We start from the raw sequence: 19,474 nt of genomic DNA, 5'->3' as shown, positions 1-19,474 counted from the left end.
CTTTATATGTCTGTTTCTTCTTTGCTGCCCAGCACCACCTACAAGGTCCTCAACTCCATATATTTGTGTTAACGGACAGTGTTTGTCTTTCTCTTTCTGACTTACTTCACGCAGTATAGCAGGCTCCACGTTCATTCCATCTCATTAGAACTGACATGGATGCGTTCCGTGTTAGAGCTGTGTAAGACACCGCTGTGTATGTGTACTCCAACTTCCTTATCCCTTCATCTGCTGATGGACACATAGGCTGCTTCCACGTCCTAGCTATTGTAAATAGTTCTACGCTGAAGACTGGGATACCCGTTTTTTACTATGTGCTTCTAGGGCATGTAAACGTTCACAGACACGCCCCCCTGGGAACTGACTTGAAAGAATCAAGCTGTCTTTAGTGTTTTCGGGGAGGGTAAGTGTACATATCTCTGTCTCTCTCTGTTTTGCAAGGAACCCCCTCCCCCCAGCTTTTGAGACACTTACGATGGTGTGCCCCCCTTCACCTAAAATAGAAAACCGAAGAAGCTGCTTCACGTGAAGACCAATGGCCAGCATAGTTCTCTTGGACGGGAAAGTAGTGAAGAGTGGTCTGGTGCTGAAGTGGATCGAGAGTGAGACACCAGTAAACCTGAATTAATTGCAAAGGAAAAATAAAAAGCATCAGCTGCATGTGGGCGCGTATTGTTTGGGCAGGTCCTCAGGACAAACACTTCAGCTGCATGTAGGAGAGTCAGTCCACCGCGTGGGAATTACCAGTCCGTGGAGATTCGTAGAGGGGGCTAAGTCATATGTTGGGGTTGTGTCAGGGGGTGCAGTTCTTCCCGTGGGGTGGGGGTTGGGGAGGATGGAGAAGGAAGACGAGGGGCCCATTGACTGTGGGTCTGGCAGTTTTACAAGGGAAATGTGGATGTTCGTGGAAAGGGTCTGGTGAACAAGGGCCAGAGATTGAAACAGTGGAACGCAATTCTGTTGGAAGGTGGTGGCCCGGGTATCCTCTCTGTTGCCTATCATCAGACACTTGAATAAGAGTACAGAACAAGGGAAAAGCCTTAACATTGAACTCGCTATGAACCTCGAAGGCCACATGTGTATGAGTGTGTATATGAGTGCACGGTCAGCTTTGCTGAGAGTCCGCTTCCCAGAGCTGGGGTTCCAGGTAACATCTTAGGGGATCGTGTATAAGGTATATGGAGGGGGGCTGTGGCCTAGGGAGAAAGTGAGGGGTGGGAAGGCAGTGAGGATATTAGTTTCTGGCAAAAGTGACCAGGGGAAAAGAGAAAATGCAAGGAATCAGATAAAGGAAAACAGATCCCATCGTAGATGTTAGAGCTCATGTGAACTCTGTTATTTTTTCCAGGAACTCAGCTTCGGTACAGCGTGTCCAGGGGCAGAAGTGAGGGGAAAGAGGCTGTTAGGGCGAGCCTACGCAGCCATGTGCTCTGTGTCCCATGCTGCTACTGCTGCTGCTGCTGCTGCTGCTGCTGCTGCTGCTGCTGCAGCTCAGGGGTCAATATCCCTTTTTCCAGGAAGGCTTAAGGCTTTTGCCCAAGGCCCTCTGCCAGGCCAAGCTGTAGGAAAAACATTTTTCTCACCAGCCCTGTGGTGACCGTTTCTCTTCCTTGCGGGACGGCTCAGCACAGAATGTTTTCAACCACAAGGGAGCTGTCCTTCATCTAGGGCTTTGCCACTACTGTGTGGGCCAAGGGCCAGTGGGAACACCTGGAGCATATGGAGCTCACTGAAGGACTGGTCAGCACTTAGGGTGGTCCTTCTGAAGTAGATGACTGCTTTCTGGAATCGCGTCCACCTCTGGATTGAGCAAAAGACAGACTGGCACAAATGGAGTAGGCAGAGTTCGTCTGTCCCCCCACTGTTGTCCTCTCATCCCAGATAGAAGGGCTCCACCGTGGGCATGCCTGAGGGTGATGTCCCACATGACGTTCTGTCCCACATGAAGTTCTCACTCTACAACTTTTCTCCCTGAAGCAGCACCTCTTTTGAGGGCAAAGGGTAAAGTTCACAGGTTTTATGGATGTCCTCTTCACGGTGCCCTGCATGAGATCTCCTGCCCAGGGCCAGCTTTTGCATTTGAGCATGTACACCCCAGCTTTGCCCCTTCTACAGAGACGCATCTACAGCGCTAGAAGGCAAGGCTTGGCCGTCTCTGGGTGCTTTCTGAACAAGCAGCCCAGGAGACACTGGAAACAGGTCTTCTTACTCTCTGAATCTGTAAACGTCCAAGAATCCGTGGGGCTCCGGCAGGCTGGTACCTGTCTTTCCCAGCCCTAGTTCAAAACAAAACAAAGCAGAAACTATGGTGTGATAACTCTACAGCGGGTGTGAGATGGCATACTGGGGCATGGTTTTCGGGACCTTAGACTGGGCTCATTCTAGGGACTGCATGGCATTTACCCACATTCAGAAGTTTCCGTAAGGCATTGCAAAGAAGTTAAAGACAAGAAAAGTTTAGGACAGGGTCCCCCAGGGCCTAATATTTCCTGCCAGTGCTTCAGGACCAGGGCTGGCTTTAGCTCTAACCTGTCCTCGAGTGGAGTGCAGAGATAGTCTTCGTTGACTGGATGGATGGTCATCCTCTGGAGACTTGCCGTGACTTGTGTCCCAGGCTCTCTAGGGCTTTCACTTGGGCCCTAAAGGCTAGGTGCTCTTAGAGTTGACTGCACACTTGGATGTGTCGTGTAAGGTTTTCCTCCACCGAATAGCAGCTGCCAACTATCAACACCCCTTGAGAGTCCAGTGTGGACTGAGGCATTCTGTGCTCCAGGCAATCTAGTCAGACAGGTTTTAGATAGTTGGTCATTTTCAGGAACTGATTTCATGATCCCAATCCCTGCATCTCATGATTAGAAAAGCATTAAATCCCTTGGTAGTGACATCAGCTCTTTGACTACCGGAAAATCTTTTGTAAACTGAATATTTAATTGTATTGAACTCCCCTTCACCAGGGGCTTCCCTGGTGGCTCACTGCTTGCAATGCAAGAGACCTGGATTTGATCCCTGGGTCAGGAAGATCCCCTGGGTCAGGAAATGGTAAGCCACTCCAGAGAATTCCATGGACAGAGAAACTGCAGGTTACAGTCTATGGAGTCACAGAGTCTGACATGCCTGAACAATTAACACTTTCACTCTCCCCGTTACCAAAATATAACATATTGATCTCTCCTGACCCACCTCTTTGGAGCAGTCTCTCAGAGCTATCTGAGGTGCTGTCTCCTGCACTGCAGTCCTGATTTTGTTACAAATACAACCTGTAATTTTCAAGTTGTGCATCTTTGTAGTTGACAGAAATCTGAGTCTTACTTACTCATGAACAAAATTAAATGTTAAGTTGTATAGCTAAAATTCTGTTTTGTGGCATAAATGTATTTTTCAGTGACTACCATGTAGTTACTTTTTAGCATGTGAGATGAGTGCCATTGTGTGGTAGTTTGAGCATTCCTTGGCATTGCCTTTCTTTGGGATTGGAAAGAAAACTGACCTTCTCCAGTCCCGTGGCCAGTGCTGAGGTTTTCCAGTAGTCTTGTATGGATGTGAGAACTGGACTGTGAAAAAACTGAGCCCCCAAGAATTGATGCTTTTGAACTGTGGTGTTGGAGAAGACTCTTGAGAGTCCCGTGGACTGCAAGGAGATCCAACCAGTCCTGGGTGTTCTTTGGAAGGAATGATGGTGAAGCTTAAACTCCAGTACTTTGGCCACCTCATGCGACGACTTGACTCATTGGAAAAGACTCTGATGCTGGGAGGGATTGGGGGCAGGAGGAAAAGGGGACAATAGAGGATGAGATGGCTGGATTGCATCACGGACTCAGTGGATGTGGGTTTGGGTGAACCCCGGGAGCTGGTGATGGACAGGGAGGTGTGGCCTGCTGCAATTCATGGGGTCGCAGAGTCCGACATGACTGAGCGACTAAACTGAACTGAACCATGCAATTAAATGACAGTAAAACTAAGGAGGTTTTAGTTGTTACAACAGGCAGATAGCTATGAGAACAGAAATGGAGACAGCGGCCATGTGGCAGGAAATTATTCGTCCTGTAAACAGCAGGGGTCCACAGGTAGACAAAAGCAGGAATGTCCAGACTGACAGGAATTCACACGTTTTCAATGATAAGTGTCCCAAAGCCAGCAAAGAAATGTGGGGAATGGAAGGAATCTCATTCACATGTCAAGTGAAAGTGAGGTGAAGTCGCTCAGTTGTGTCTGACTCTTCGTGACCCCATGGACTGCAGCCCACCAGGCTCCCCTGTCCCTGGGATTCTCCAGGCAAGAATACTGGAGTGGGTTGCCATTTCCTTCTCCAATATTCACATGTAACATATTGCTTATTTTGCTTTCATTACAAAAAGGTTAGCCTTGCAAAAAAGAAATACTAGATCATGCATCAACACCATGACACTTCTGATTTAAGCTAAATAAAGACAATGGTCCCTCCTCCCCTCAGGAGACTGGAGCTGGGATGAAAATCAGGGAAAGGACCTCCAAAATCCTTCCCCCTTTTGGTTTGTATGCCCTTCATAGCTGGTTTACCAAAGAAGTGCTGAGTAGCACCTCCTCACCTATCTGCCTATTCTCCCTCTAAGGACAAACCCTTGCTTAACTAAAACACTCATTTTACTTAACTTCCTATCTTGAAATTCTCTTTGCAATAAGGCAAGAACCTTAAACTCACTGGGAACAAGATTATTTATTCATGAAGAAGGAACAAATATAGCTTAACAACTAGTAGGAAACTTTTTTTTTCATTAATAGGAGAGACTGATTTACCTTAGAAGTCACCAAATTGAGAGTATCTTTAGAGGTAAAAGCAAAAGTATCTTTAACAACTTAGCAGAAATTACAACAATTCAAAGTTTAACGGAGTATTACTCAGCCATGAAAAAGAATACATTTGAATCAGTTCTAATGAGGTGGATGAAACTGGAGCCTATTATACAGAGTGAAGTAAGCCAGAAAGAAAAACACCAATACAGTATACTAATGCATATATATGGAATTTAGAAAGATGGTAACAATAACCCTGTGTTTGGCAAAACTAATACAATTATGTAAAGTTTAAAAATAAAATAAAATTTAAAAAAAAAAAAAGAAAGAAAGAAACAGTGATGTATAGAACAGTCTTATGGACTCTGTGGGAGAGGGAGAAGGTGGGAAGATATGGGAGAATGGCATTGAAACATGTATAATATCACGAATGAAACAAGTCGCAAGTCCAGGTTCGATGCACGATACTGGATGCTTGGGGCTGGCGCACTGGGATGACCCAGAGGGATGGTATGGGGAGGGAGGAGGGAGGAAGGTTCAGGATGGAGAACACATGTATACCTGTAGCGGATTCATCTCGATATTTGGCAAAACTAATACAATGTTGTAAAGTTTAAAAAAAAAAAAAAAAAAAAGAAGTTAACAGTTAGGACTGGACAAGGAACAGACTGGTTCCAAATCAGGAAAGGAGTATGTCAAGGCTGTATACTGTCATTCTGCTTAATTTATATACTGAGTACATCATATGAAATGTCAGATAAGCTGGAGTCAAAAGATTACTGAGAGAAGTATCAATAATCTCAGATGACACCACCCTTATGGCAGAAAGCAAAGAGGAATTCAAGAGCCTCATAATGAACATGAAAGAGGAGAGTGAAAAAGCTGGCCTAACATTCAACATTCAAAAAGCGAAGATCATGGCATCTGGTCCCACAAGCTTCATGGCAAATAGATGAGGAAAATATGCAAACAGTGACAAGCTTTACTTTCTTGGGCTCCAAAAACAACTGCAGATGGTGACTGTATCCATGAAATTAAAAGACAGTTGCTCTTTGGAAGGAAAGATATGATAAACAGCATATGATAGATAGGTATGATGGACAGCATACTAAAAAGAAGGGACATTACTTTGTTGACAAAGGTCCATCTAGTCAAAGTTACTTTTCCAGTAGTCATGTATGGATGTGAGAGTAAGACCATAAAGAAGGCTGAGTGCCAAAGAATTGATGCTTTTGAGCTATGGTGTTGGAGAAGACTCTTGAGAGTCCCTTGGACTGCAAGGACATCCAACCAGTCCATCCTAAACCACATCAGTCCTGGGTGTTCACTGGAAGGACTGATGATGAACTTGAAACTCCAATACTTCGGCCACCTGATGTGAAGAGCTGACTCAACTGAAAAGACCCTGATGCTAGGAAATACTGAGGGCAGGAGAAGGGGACAACAGAGGAAGAGATGGTAGGATGCCATCAGTGACTTGATGGATATGAGTTTGAGCAAGCTCTGGGAGTGGGTGATAGATAGGAAAGCCTGGTGTGCTGCAGTCCATAGGATTGCGGAGTGGAACATGACTCAGCGACTGAGCTGAACTGAAAGTTTAATTCCTCGGAGTGGAAGAAGAAAACAGGGATACAGACCAAATAATAAAAGTGTGTCCTTAAATGATGGCCAGCTTATGCAGGAAATTGAATACTGTAAGTTATTTTTAATAAAATATCACTTAAATTAAAGAACTTTAAACAAAAAGAACACCCATTTATTAATTGCAATACACATAAAATTTCATTCAAAACCTAAGCATTAAACATTACTTTAGGAATGCAGCTAACAGGGCTTCCAGGTGGCTAACTCTTAAAGAATCTGCCACCGAAAAAAATCCAGCAAAACCAAACACAAGTAAACAGGAAAATGTCATTAACAACTGATGTAATAAGGGCCTTTAGTGAGAATCTGTCAGGTTCTAAATAGAGTCTGAATATAATGAAAGATGGGCGGGAAATTCTAAAACATTAAAGTCACTTTTGCCCTAATTCATTGATAAATGTAAAGCAATGTCAGTCAAAACTCCAATGGCTTATGGAACTATATAAAGGAAACAGCCAGAAAAATAAAAGATAAAATTGAACAATAATAGAGGTACTTCCGAAGTAATGTGCTACATGGCAATACATAGCAGAAAATTTCATTAAGAGAAGTAGAAACAAGAGCTGAGAAAAAGATGTGCATACTTTTTAACTTTTATGCTAGTTTTTACTGGAAAAATTGGTGTTTCACTAAGAAATGAAAATAATTCTATCATATATCACAGTAAGAAAAAAAAATAATAGAGTAGGTATAAAAAGCCAAACTAACACTTTTAGAAAGCTATGTAACACTTTAATTTCAAGATAAAAATTCCTAACACAAAGTACTAAAAGTTTACAATACATACAGAACTAATGAAAAATCACAAATGGAAAGTTTTCTCTAACACAAAAACATCAAATAAAAACAAGCAACATACAAGAAGATAACCCCTTTAAGTCAAGACAGTTTCAAGGACTTTTTCCCACTTTTAGATGATTTAAAATTCATAGTTACTAAACACTAAACAAATTATGCCTTTATATTCAGCATACACAGCAAAGCCTGGGATACAGAGTTCTATATCAACATACAGAAGAAGAATACTTCGTTGTGCAGGTTTTTTAACACTGTTTCTAAAGCAACTTGATATTCTTTATTACTAAAAACCAGTTTAATGGCTAGGGTCAACAGAAAGGTACAACATTTCTTACATCAGGAGCATTTTCAACAGGGAATTTTACATTTCTGGGTTAATTGCCATTTTCAAATTAAGCCAACTACAGGAACCTTCAGGTCAAACTGATTTTAAAAACAGTAACTCATTACACATAAACTGTAGAGAAATTTAGTTATAGTTGAAATTTACTTTTTATTCTCTGTACTACAGACAACAAATTCATTTTTGTCGAATGAACACTTTAACAGGACAGGCCTTTAACTTTGGTTATAATTTTCAGAGTTTACTCTTTAACATGCTCAAAAACAGAATCTTTATAGCAATGTTTGGGAGAAATTATTTTCTAGGTTGCCATTCTCATATACTCACGAATGTTGTCACTATTATAACAAGATATCCTGTCAAGGATCTTTCTGTTGCTCAAAGTTTCCAGGGTAGGTAATACAGACACTATCATAATGGATTCATAGGAAATAATTAGAAATTATGCTAGGAAGTTTATATTCTTATTCAGTCCTCACAAACACTACAGCACAACTAAATGAAAGTTATGCTTTCATAATGTCTAGCATCAAAATAGCCGTTTGAGATCTGGTTGCAATTTCAGAAGTTACCAATCTAACTACTTAAAAAATATCCTGTTCTTTCTCAGCTTTGTACTAGGATCAGTAACTTACTGCTTACTTTGTTCCTGCTTACCTGGACAGTGTTGCCTTGAACTTCATGTAAATATCAATGTCACTTTTATGCACTATCCTTTGTCTTGAAAATGTATTCAACTATGCCTTTGACTTCTAACATTTGGAACAATCCTAAGAAATTTCTTAATCTGTCTTCTGAGTTTGCCTCAAATATTGTTAATTGAACCTTTAAAAAGTAAATTTCCCCTAATTTGCTGTTACTTTAAAAGGAAATTGCAAATCTCTCCACTAATTTTGCCAATTCCATTTGTCCTGCAGCTCTTATACTTGTTTCTTAACAAAAAGTTGATGTATTATTATTGATACCTAAATCTACCTATAAAAACCCTTAACTTTCCTTATAGATAAGCCTATACTTTTGGGTTAGATCAAGTACTCCAAAATGAAGTTAAAATCATCATTACTTAAAACACTGCCTTTCCAACAAATCTAGAACTATTTACTTTCATTAAGATACATACTCAGAATACTTAACTAGTTCAATCTCAACTTAGGTACAAATTGTTTTCTTTTTAATCATGGCACTTTTGTCATTAGCCACTTGAATGGCTAAGAAAATTGATACTTAACTTTAGACTTAAACATTTTAGTCATATATCTAAATTTTCTTCTGATTTATACTATTGTTTTAAACAGTTGGACACAACATTTCAGTAAGGACGCAAACATCCCTTTCAGGTTTTTTAGAGACTTGTCAAACCTTTTATACACTGCTTTCAAAAATAGCATGTAATATTTGTTAACCTAAATAGAAAGCAGGTACAGCTTGCAATGGAGAAATACCGTATTGCTTAATTCTGAATGCATTCATGTGCAAAGACACAAAGGGAAACTTTAAGCAAACAGCACAATTCACCCTCCAAACAAGTGTTTTTATGCTTGTTTAACGCACCAGTAAAATAAACAGTGGCATTTCGCAAAACACACTCTGAAAATTTAGACATTAAATTAAAAATTTTTAACTTCTATTTTTCAATTAGCAGACAACTATGAAATTACTTTGAATAACTCTATTTTTCAACTTATCTGAATGATTCTATTTTTCAATTTATCTGAAAATTCATGGAGGGTAAAGTTTACAGCTCTTCCCTCCAAAGCCAATGCTTTTTCTTCAGCAGTACTCAAGTATGAATTAAAACAGAAACTCACACAAAATTTTCCCATGCCAACAAAACATGGTATGTGAGTATTATTTTTAGTATCTGTTTCGGCCTACTCTTTCAGATCGGTTTCCCCCATGACCTCCCCTGGAAGCCTCATAACCTGAGCTACTGTATGACTCATGAGGAGCAGGGTACACCCTATCCTTGGAGGATGGAAATCCTTGTTCTTGTCTTCCACCACGGTCACGACCACTTAAGTATGTATCACTTCGGCTGCATGAGTAACTTTTCTGCCCTCCTCCATTTCTATCTCTTGTACTGCTATAATCGTCATAGTGACGACCTCTGCCGTAACTCAGAGGTGGACCTCTTCCTGATACAGCACCGTGGGAGCCCCCTGTGAAATTAATAATTGATAAAATTATAAAATTTTCCCATTACTACTATAACATGACTATAAAGTACTAAATCTTTCAAAGGCTAGCCTTTATCTGCCTCTGTGGTGAAGATATGAACTAGTAGCCATGGTGAAGGGGCTTTCACATTTATTTAAAAAGAGCAGTATTTTTTAGCTCCAGTGGTTGAGAAGGCAATGGCAACCCACTCCAGTGTTCTTGCCTGGAGAATCCCAGGGACAGGGGAGCCTGGTGGGCTGCCATCTATGGGGTTGCACAGAGTCGGACGTGACTGAAATGACTCAGCAGCAGTTTAAAGTAAATATTAATTTTTTGGAAAAGACTAAAATTTTGAACTTCATAATGTTCCTATGCTTCATACTCTTAATAGCACTTTTGTTTTTAAAAATGTTACAGTAATTTTTGTGATTAAAAAATGTAAGCTGCCAAATTACCCTTCATATCATTTTAAATGACTGATCAAAACTAATTCAAACCAATCAATTAGGTAGAAATTACTTTTTTTTTCCCCTGAGAAATTAGAAGTAAACTTGAGTAAATGATGTAGATCTAGCATGTCAATTCTAATTCTGTCCTTTCTGAGTTGTAACTGTACTCTTACCATAACTCCTATATGAATCCCTGTAAGAGCCTCCACTTCGATGTTCAGAATAATCTCTATCACGGCTTCCACCATAGCCATCATGATCACTAAATTTAAGAGAATTAATGTTAAAGAAAAAATTTCCATAAGTTATTTGATTAGAAACAGAATTGTTTATAGTACCTATGTCCTCTAGAGGAATGATCATCCCAAGAACTTGAATGGCCGTAATCATGGTATGCATAGTCTCTAGATGGTGGAGCATAATTCTTGGTGTCTCGCGAACTTGGATCTCTGCCTGAGTAACTTAAAACAAACAAACAAAAATAAATGAAAAGAATTCATACTGAATTCATACAGACAAAAAAAGTTTTAAATTCAGAGGATCTCAATATACTTTTCTTCAAGGAAGATATATAATGATGAACAAGAATGTAAAACACTGCTTAACATCATTATTTTTTTAGGAAGAAAAAAAGTTTTTCAATCTGAATGAGACACCTACTCTGCACCTAGTAGACAGGCTAACCCTAATATAAAGCATCAGGTGTTGGTGAGCATGCAGAAATCCTGTGTGTGCACAGTAAATAGAAAGCTGTGTCAGACTCTTAGTGACCTTGTGGACTGTAGCCCACCAGGCCCCTCTATTGATGGGATTTTTCAAGCAAGAATATGGAGTAAATTGCTGTTTTCTCATCCAGGGTATCTTCCCCACCTTGGGATTGAATCTGAGTCTCTTGCGTTGGCAGGTGGGCTCTTAGCACTGCACCACCAGTGCAGTTATGGAGAAGATGAATGGTTCCTTAAAATACTGAAAATACTGTATGACCCAGGAATTCCAATTCAGAGTTTACACTCTGAATTGAAAGCAGGTACTCCAATGTTTGTACGCTTTAACCATAAAGATGGATAAACAAACAATGTTAACTATACATATAATGGTAGTTTAACCCCCACTCAAAAACTGAAGTACTGATTCATGCTTCAGCAAGGATTATCTTTGAAAACACTCACACTAATGGAAAAGCCACATATTAAAGGTCACATATTGTTAAGGCTTCCATGTGGCTCAGTTGGTAAAGCATCTGACTGCAATATGGAAGACCAGGGTCCAATCCCTCAGGAAGATCCTCTGGAGAATGGAATGGCTACCCACTACAGTATTCTGGCCTGGAGAACTCCATGGGCAGTGGGGCCTGGCAGGCTACAGTGAACGTATGATATATTCAGGATTAGGTAAATTTACAGACACATGACGTAGGTGGGTGTCTCCTAGGGACACGGGGGGATAAAAATGGGAGCAACTGCTTATAGATTTTGTTTTGGGGTGATGAAATGTTTTGGAACTGAACAGAGATAGCGGTTGCAGAATTCTGAGTAGTTTAAATGCTACTGAACTGTTCACTTTTAAAATTTTGTTAGATACATTTTACCTCAACAAAATTAACTATGACTTAAAAATTCATGTATTTTATTTTTCTTTACCTGTCTTTAGTAGCATAACCATAATCTCTTGGTGACACATAGTTATCTCTCCGAGAAGACACTGGCTGTCTACGAGGACCTCCTCTGTAATTTTCTCTCCGCAATACTGGACCTTTAATTTAAAAATGCTCACATAAGTATCTCAGAATTGAGAGTAATATTTCAAAGAAAAATTCGAAAGACTGGTGTGTCTCCTCTCTCCAAAACAATTGAAAAAAAATACTTATAAAATCCGATTCATGCACATTTAGCTTGCTTTATAAATGTAATTTCTGAACATTTTATTTCCTGACATCTTCTGCTCCCTGTACATTTTGGATAATCTTTAAATTACAAGTAATAGAATCTCTCAAACTTTGAGTAAAGTCTAATTATTTTTTTGAAACTATTTTCACAGGTTCAATCACAAAGTACTTGATTTTTTCCTAATGTTGATAAATTTAACATAAACTGCAACCTGAATTACTGACCTTTCCAAATGATAGTACTATTGAGTTCAACTACTTATTAGCAATAAAGGGCTCATTTGAAAAATGCTACCTCTTCCAAAACAGGAAAACTATTTACTGTAAATAATACTCACTTCTTGTGCTAATTCTTACTAATTCCTGGTGGTCAGACTTCTCTTGTTTTGTTTGCTCACTAGGCTAATAATCTAATGAAACTTTAGGTTTCTAAGCTTCTTTTGTATTTTGAAATCAATACCATAATACACTTAGCTTCATTAATATTCTATACATAAAAATGACAATTTGATAATGATTCAAAGTTTTTAGCTGTATCAAGAGCAAACAATGTAAAAATATGTTAAGAATCCAAACTACAGTTAATATGACAAGTTTCAGTTACTGTTTATAATTACATGAACCAGGTAGCCAATATAACATAGCTAAACTACTCTACATTCCAAATCGCTGACTCATGGGATATTAGTTTTCATGAAAATACTTGATCTTGAAACCACGTGAAAAATCCTACTAAGCAGCAAATGTTAGCAACTTCAAAAAAAAAAAAAAAACCCAAGGAATTCTCTAGCAAGCATAGATTTAAAAGAAATGTCTTCCCCACTTCTATGTTAATCACCTACCACACATCTATAATTAGATGCTAAAGAATTATTTTTCATCCACAAATCAACTAGTGATCAACAAACATGTCCATGTAATTCTCTTTTCATTTTGCTTCTTAAAGTTAAGGATTGATTTTTAAATAGCTCACGTTTACTAACTACTCAGAAACAATAGTCTCTATATTATATAACGTTTACCTCGTCCTCTCATTCCACTACTGCTTCGCCCTTGAACAGAAGGAGCAGATCTTTTAGGAGAAGGACCTTGACATCTTGAAGATGGTCCTTTTTTAACTGGATAGGGTCCTCTTGAAGAGCTCGTGTTGAGACTATATCCATTATCACCTGTATTTCAATGCAATTTTTTAGGTAGAGTAAACATTCTTAAAGTTTAAGTTTTGCTTACTGTTTATAGATCTTTAATAAAGAACTACCATTGCCTTCAGCATTTGTATTTGTCTAAACCAATAAAACTATTTCCTCATGTGATACATCAGTTAGTACAATTCAGTCAGTTTGAAAAATTTATGAAATGATTAAAGAACCACTGCTGTGATAGTAGTCTGAAGAGAATAGAGGAGGTGGAGAAAAACCAGGATAAAATAAAATTTTAAACACACTGGGAGGAAAATAATTCATACAATTCTGGTGTCAAAAAAGCTTTTAAAAATGTAACACAATAGGTGTTATGTCAAAACAATAAAAAAAATATGCACCTAAAAGTATAAAAAACTCCTTTTATAGGAAAAAATGCAACTTCTCCAACAACCTTGGATCATTTAGTAACCTAGTACATATTTACTTGGAGTAAAAACAAAAAACCCTGCTTTTAAGTGAATCCACACAGATCTGCTTTGTTCAAGGATCAACCTTTACTGTTAATTTTTCAAGGAAAAGGCTATGTTCTGTTCAACTCTAATAGTATTTAAGAATGCATGGTAAGTAATGAAATCTTTTTATCTAACTAGAAAAATGTTTACAGATATATTCCAGTTACACTTGGGAGAGTACACTTTGCAGAATATGAGCTAGTAAACTTTTCTCATCTCCTGAGAAAATAACAGAACTGTGTGATCTTATAATGAACACACCCTGTAACAGAACTTTTAAAAATATTTTCTAAAAAATCACACATCTGGTTGTCAAAAACAGAAGTGAAATGTTTTATTTTTCAAGATTGGTTATTGTTAGTAGAGGAGACAAAGTTTGTTAGATATATGGAAGTTTATGAATGGAAAGTGCCTCCCTTCTTTCTTACCAAGTAAAAACTTCTTTGAAAATATTTCATAATACCATTTGCAGTAACTCACTGTTCTCTAACACACACAAACATGCATATGTATGTACATATATGTAATTATACATACAAAACAGAGGCTTTTACATCTGTATCAAAGACAACTTTTCCAAAATGCAAATTTTATTACAACAGAACCCAGGAACAAAAGCACCATATCAAAATGACAGTGGAGAATTGCATAGAGTTGTCTGCACATACATGCTCAAGACAAATACTACAAGGTCAGTCCAAAAATACACAATGTTCACCCCTGAACTGTGTTATCTGTTATGTAATCTTCAAAGTTCTCCAGTACTTTTTACAATACAGTAGGACTACTCTGAGAGTATATACATGTCTTTTTAATAGTTTAAATAAAGTTATTTGCCAAAATTGGAAAATTCTAATGTATGATCAACAGCAATGAATTGTGTAGAAAAACTGTTAAAGAGGCATCGATAACAATGGTAAAAAAAAAGAATAAAATTTAAGCCATTTCCCTGTAAGATGATGAACTTTTTTTGCACATAAGTAATTTTATAACTACAACAATTCTTTACAACTTAGAAATAATTCTGATTATCAATAATGGTAATTTTCTCATTTAATATATTCTTGTAGATTATTCTTCTCATTAACAATGCAATAGACATTGAGATTTACTAGATGTTCAAACTTAACAGTTTTTCAGTGCTATGGCGTCCTTGTATTTTAATACATTACCAAAGTTTCCTCCATGAGACATACGCCCTCTTGCTCCACCAGATCCTCCTCTTTCCCATCTCAGATTTCTTGGATGGCCCCTGTTTCTTGCAGGGGGTTGCAGTTTCTGTCTACCACCACTTTCAAAAGATGGTTTATTGGCTTGTTCTACTTTAATTGTTTTTCCATCCAAAAACTATAAGATTAAGTACAACATCAGTAATGTTACATAAATTTTAACTTATTATTGCAATGAATTAAATCAGTATTTTTCCCCAAAGCAAACATTTTTTTCCTGAAATGACTGTGCTCTTCAATATGATGAACAAGACTTAATTGGCAATTGCCTTTCCTAAGTCATCCAACACAAAGCGTATGTATTTACTATTAGAACTTCCTGAACGGTTCTCTGGTATTAAATGATGAGTATCTCTCCTTTACCATGAAAAAGCACACATTTTTATTTTCTATAACATGCTTCATTTTAGTAAATTTTCCATTTAAAATTTCAGCTTCCCAAGGGTATGTAAAAGTATGCCTATTACTTATTCAAAATAATTGTTCCTATCATAATTATATTTTAGCATTTGTTCTATTAGACACAAACATAAATTTTCTCAATATAACTGCTGCTCTGTATTTACTCTAGTTCTAATAATTTTCTTCATTTTTCTTTTTTTAAAAATAGAACCTTTATTTGGCCATTAACATTTCTTGCCTTATACAACTGTTTTATTTTCTGTTCCCAGGGGGTTACTGACCGTAATGCTACTTCGTATTTTTCAGAAATGCTTAAATTTAATCTTCCAATATCTGCCTTAATATTTTACAGAGACCAAAAGGAGTTTTGAAAACCTAATAGGAATCATACTATATACACTCTTGTTATTTCACATTATTTTTGGAAAACAATTTTAAATCCTAAATTTCCACCAGGACTTCTGGCTGAAATGGCCTCTAGATCAATACAATCATCCTCAAAAGCCATTTTCCCCTCATCTTAGGGTCTCATTTTCTATATCTTGGTTCAAAATATTTTCCACAAATTCATGCAGTGTCTCTTTCCCAACTCAGGATTTAGCAAATATTCCTAGATATACTGAAAAAAACAGTATTCACCACCCGATGAGCTCCACCAAAATTACTACTTTATTTTCCTTAACATTTCTGCGTGTAAAATTAATGTTTCTATTTGTACGTTTTTTCCCTTCACCCAGAACGCCAGTGCTTAAGAAAATAAATATTTTGTCTCATCCACAACCATTAACCAGCTAACTAAATTCAATCAATGCCTCGCAATATAACACCTATTGAATAAAAATTACTCAAGTGTAATTTCAGATTACATGTTCCAGTGCTTGACAACTAGAACAAATAAAAAAAAAAAAAAAAGAGGAATTAGTTACCATCAAGTATTCTCAAGGAAAATTTATCTCTGTGACCCAAAGCTGAGTCAAACTTAACTTTTAGGTACTACCATATCTGAAAAATTAAAGGACAAGGGTCAACATGTGTCACATGTGTGAAATATACTAGAACCATAACTGTAGATAATAGGGAATTAATGTATTTGCACTAAGGGAATGTAGAAGTTCCAGAGATAATTTAACAACAGGATATCATGAGTACAAAAGCCTATTACCCACAATATAAAATGGGGGAGATACAGACTTCCTTTTTATTTAATGTAACAATCCACAGACGGGGCACATCCTGGAGCAAACACAGTGCTCCATAGCTAGCTAAAGAAATGGGATGGGGAGGGAAGTGGGAGGGAGATAACATTTGTATGCTTATGGCTAATTCATGCTGATACACGGCAGAAACCAACACAATACTGTAAAGCAATTCTCCAGTTTTTTAAAAAAGTTCAGCTTCTACGGGACAAATTTTTATTCCTAACACTGATACACTGAAGAGTGACTTAAATAGAAAATGCCAAGACTTAAAATACAGTATGAAATACGGGGAGAGTGCTGAAGGTTAAAACCTATTTGTATTTACACCTGAATGTTAATAGAAGACAGATTTAATCTGTTTTGTTAATGCTGGTATTAACTTCAATCTCTTCCCAACCAGAGGAACTAGTATTTATGTGACAAAAAGGAGTGAAGCCTTACAAAGCATTATACTACTGTAACAATAAAGAAATCTATGCTGCTGCTGCTAAGTCACTTCAGTCGTGTCCGACTCTGTGCGACCCCATAGACGGCAGCCCACCAGGCTCCCCTGTCCCTGGGGTTCTCCAGGCAAGAACGCTGGAGTGGGTTGCCATTTCCTTCTCCAGCGCATGAAAGTGAAAAGTGCAAGTGAAGTCACTCAGTCGTGTCAAACTCTGCAACCCCATGGACTGCAGCCCACCAGGCTCCTCCGCCCATGGGATTTTCCAGGCAAGAGTACTGGAGTGGGGTGCCATTGCCTTCTCCAAAAGAAATCTATCAATAGTGTTAAATGAAGAACATACATTATTAAGACTTACCTTTCCATTCATTTCTTTGGCAGCATCCTTTGCATCTGCGGGGCTCTCAAAAGTAATGAAAGCAAAGCCTCTCGACTTGTTTGTGTTCCGATCCTTTATCAAGAGAACTGTAATACACGTAAATCTTTTAAATTTAAAATGTCACATAAAATTGAACTTTACTATTTTCAAAATTATCACTCCTTTGACAATTTCTCATAAGACCCTTTAACATACTTGAATGTTATCAACACAGTACAAACTTTTGAAAGTTACTTAAAAACAAAAATCTATATATCGTTTTATACATGATATAAAAATATCACATAACTTGATTTTTATATATTATTCCTAGTATTCTAAAAATGAACAGTAAATCTCAATAATTCTACTATTACCATGTCTTATTCTCTTTCACATCCCAGGACCACTAGTACATTTTAAAGGCACTGTTTTCTTCCCTTTTCAGTAAGAGGAGACCCTTTCACTGACTGCCAAGTACTTGCCCAATTAAAAAAACAAAAACCTGAAACTACTCATAGTTGTCCATGGATATATATCAAGTAGACATTTGCTTTAAAGAGTTACGTATGTTGATTCTAGAGTTCGATTCAGTTCAGTCACTCAGTCATATCCGATTCTAGAGTTACCTTCCACAATGTGACCATATTTCCCAAATTCAGCTTCAAGAGACTCCTCCGTTGTTTCAGCACTGAGGCCTCCTATTAACAGTTTTCCAGGCCGATCTGCTTCCATCATTTTACTGTTAGGTGGCAAAAAATATACCAAAGAACAAATTATGAGCCAAAATGTTCCAATATCATTTAAAAAGAACTGAACTTTTAAAAATGTTTACTTAAAATACAAGGAAGCTTGTAACGCAAAAAGGAAAACAAGCCCTGACCTAATGAATGCTGTTTTTTTACAGATAACAAAAACCTGTAAGTTTAAATTACATTAGAAGGCTGCTGGAAAACTGTTTTGAGCTGCAGTGTTTAAAGAATTCACTCATTAAAACCTAAATACAGTATCTAAGTTTTATAAAATGTACATAAAATACACTAAACACATTTTCAAATTTCCCCATTTTCTCACGTTTATATTGATTACACAACAAATAATCTGTAAAATACACTTAAATTTAAAAACTTCTACAATACTAAGTCATAAAAGCCACAAGAGAATAAAATACTTTGCTGAGGAAAATTTAACCTGTGGTTACTTATTTTGGTAAACTAAGAATCATAGCTCCAGACAAAATAATGTTAACTTTTATGAACATTAAAATTTGACCATTTTCGTTAAGTTAATCAACAGTTCAACATTTGAAAACTTTAGTTTTAAGTCATATAAGTAAAATGGTTCGGTATACTGGTTAAGTTTTTCAACTACTGTCACTATCTCAGAGAAAAACTGTTTAAAAAAAAAAAGAGTGCACGTGAAACAAAATGGAGCCTGGGCTGTTACATCCAGATGCGCAATTAGCAGACTCAAGGCAAGGGAGAAAATCTGAGTTATACACCAAAGCAATATCCCATGACTAGTAGCCAGAAGCCAAGAGAGAAAAGCTGGATTAGGCACCAAAGCAACAGCCCCCACAACTAGCAGCCCCAAGCCAAGGGAGAAAAGCCAGGTTAAACACCAAAGCAATAGTCCGGTGCCCTAGCAGCCCCAAGGCAAGGAGGAAAAAAAAAAAAAAAAAAAAAGCCAAATTACACACTAGAGTAACATTCAGCCCAACTAGCAGCCCCAAGTGGAGGGAGAAAAGTCGCGTTACCCACCAAAGCAGCATTCCGCACAACTAGCAGCCCCAAGCCAACGGAGAAAAGGCGAATTACACACCAGAGCAACATTCTGCACGACTAAGCCCCCGCAACTAGCAGCCCCAAGCCAAGGGAGAAAAGCCGGTTTACACACCAAAGCAACAGTCCGGTAAACTAGCAGCCCCAAGGCAAGGGAAACAAACAAACAAACAAACAAAAAAGCCAAATTACACACTAGAGCAACATTCAGCCCAACTAGCAGCCCCAAGTGGAGGGAGAAAAGCCGCGTTACCCACCAAAGTAGCATTCCGCACAACTAGCAGCCCCAAGCCAACGGAAAAAAGCCAAACTACACACCAGAGCAACATTCTGCACAACTAGAAGACCCTAGCGGAGGGAGAA

The 19,474-nt window shown here is 38.0% G+C and overlaps 1 protein-coding gene across 1 annotated transcript; it reads right to left on the bottom strand.

The window, feature by feature from the left end:
- Positions 1-7,157: 7,157 nt before the first annotated feature.
- Positions 7,158-18,099, bottom strand: LOC132344533 (RNA-binding motif protein, X chromosome-like). Its single transcript, XM_059884221.1, has 8 exons — positions 17,960-18,099; positions 17,331-17,437; positions 14,873-15,047; positions 13,069-13,215; positions 11,802-11,913; positions 10,500-10,622; positions 10,335-10,423; positions 7,158-9,714 (listed from the first exon to the last, which is right to left on the bottom strand). The coding sequence occupies exons 1-8, from the start codon at positions 18,066-18,068 to the stop codon at positions 9,410-9,412; spliced, it is 1,167 nt and encodes a 388-aa protein (XP_059740204.1). The 5' UTR covers positions 18,069-18,099; the 3' UTR covers positions 7,158-9,409.
- Between the last annotated feature and the right edge of the window lie 1,375 nt (positions 18,100-19,474).

The sequence above is a fragment of the Bos taurus genome, chromosome Y, assembly GCF_002263795.3.
Source record: "Bos taurus isolate L1 Dominette 01449 registration number 42190680 breed Hereford chromosome Y, ARS-UCD2.0, whole genome shotgun sequence".
NCBI lineage: Eukaryota > Metazoa > Chordata > Mammalia > Artiodactyla > Bovidae > Bos > Bos taurus.
Note: the sequence above shows the minus strand (reverse complement) of the source record. Positions and strands in the feature narration are given on the sequence as shown.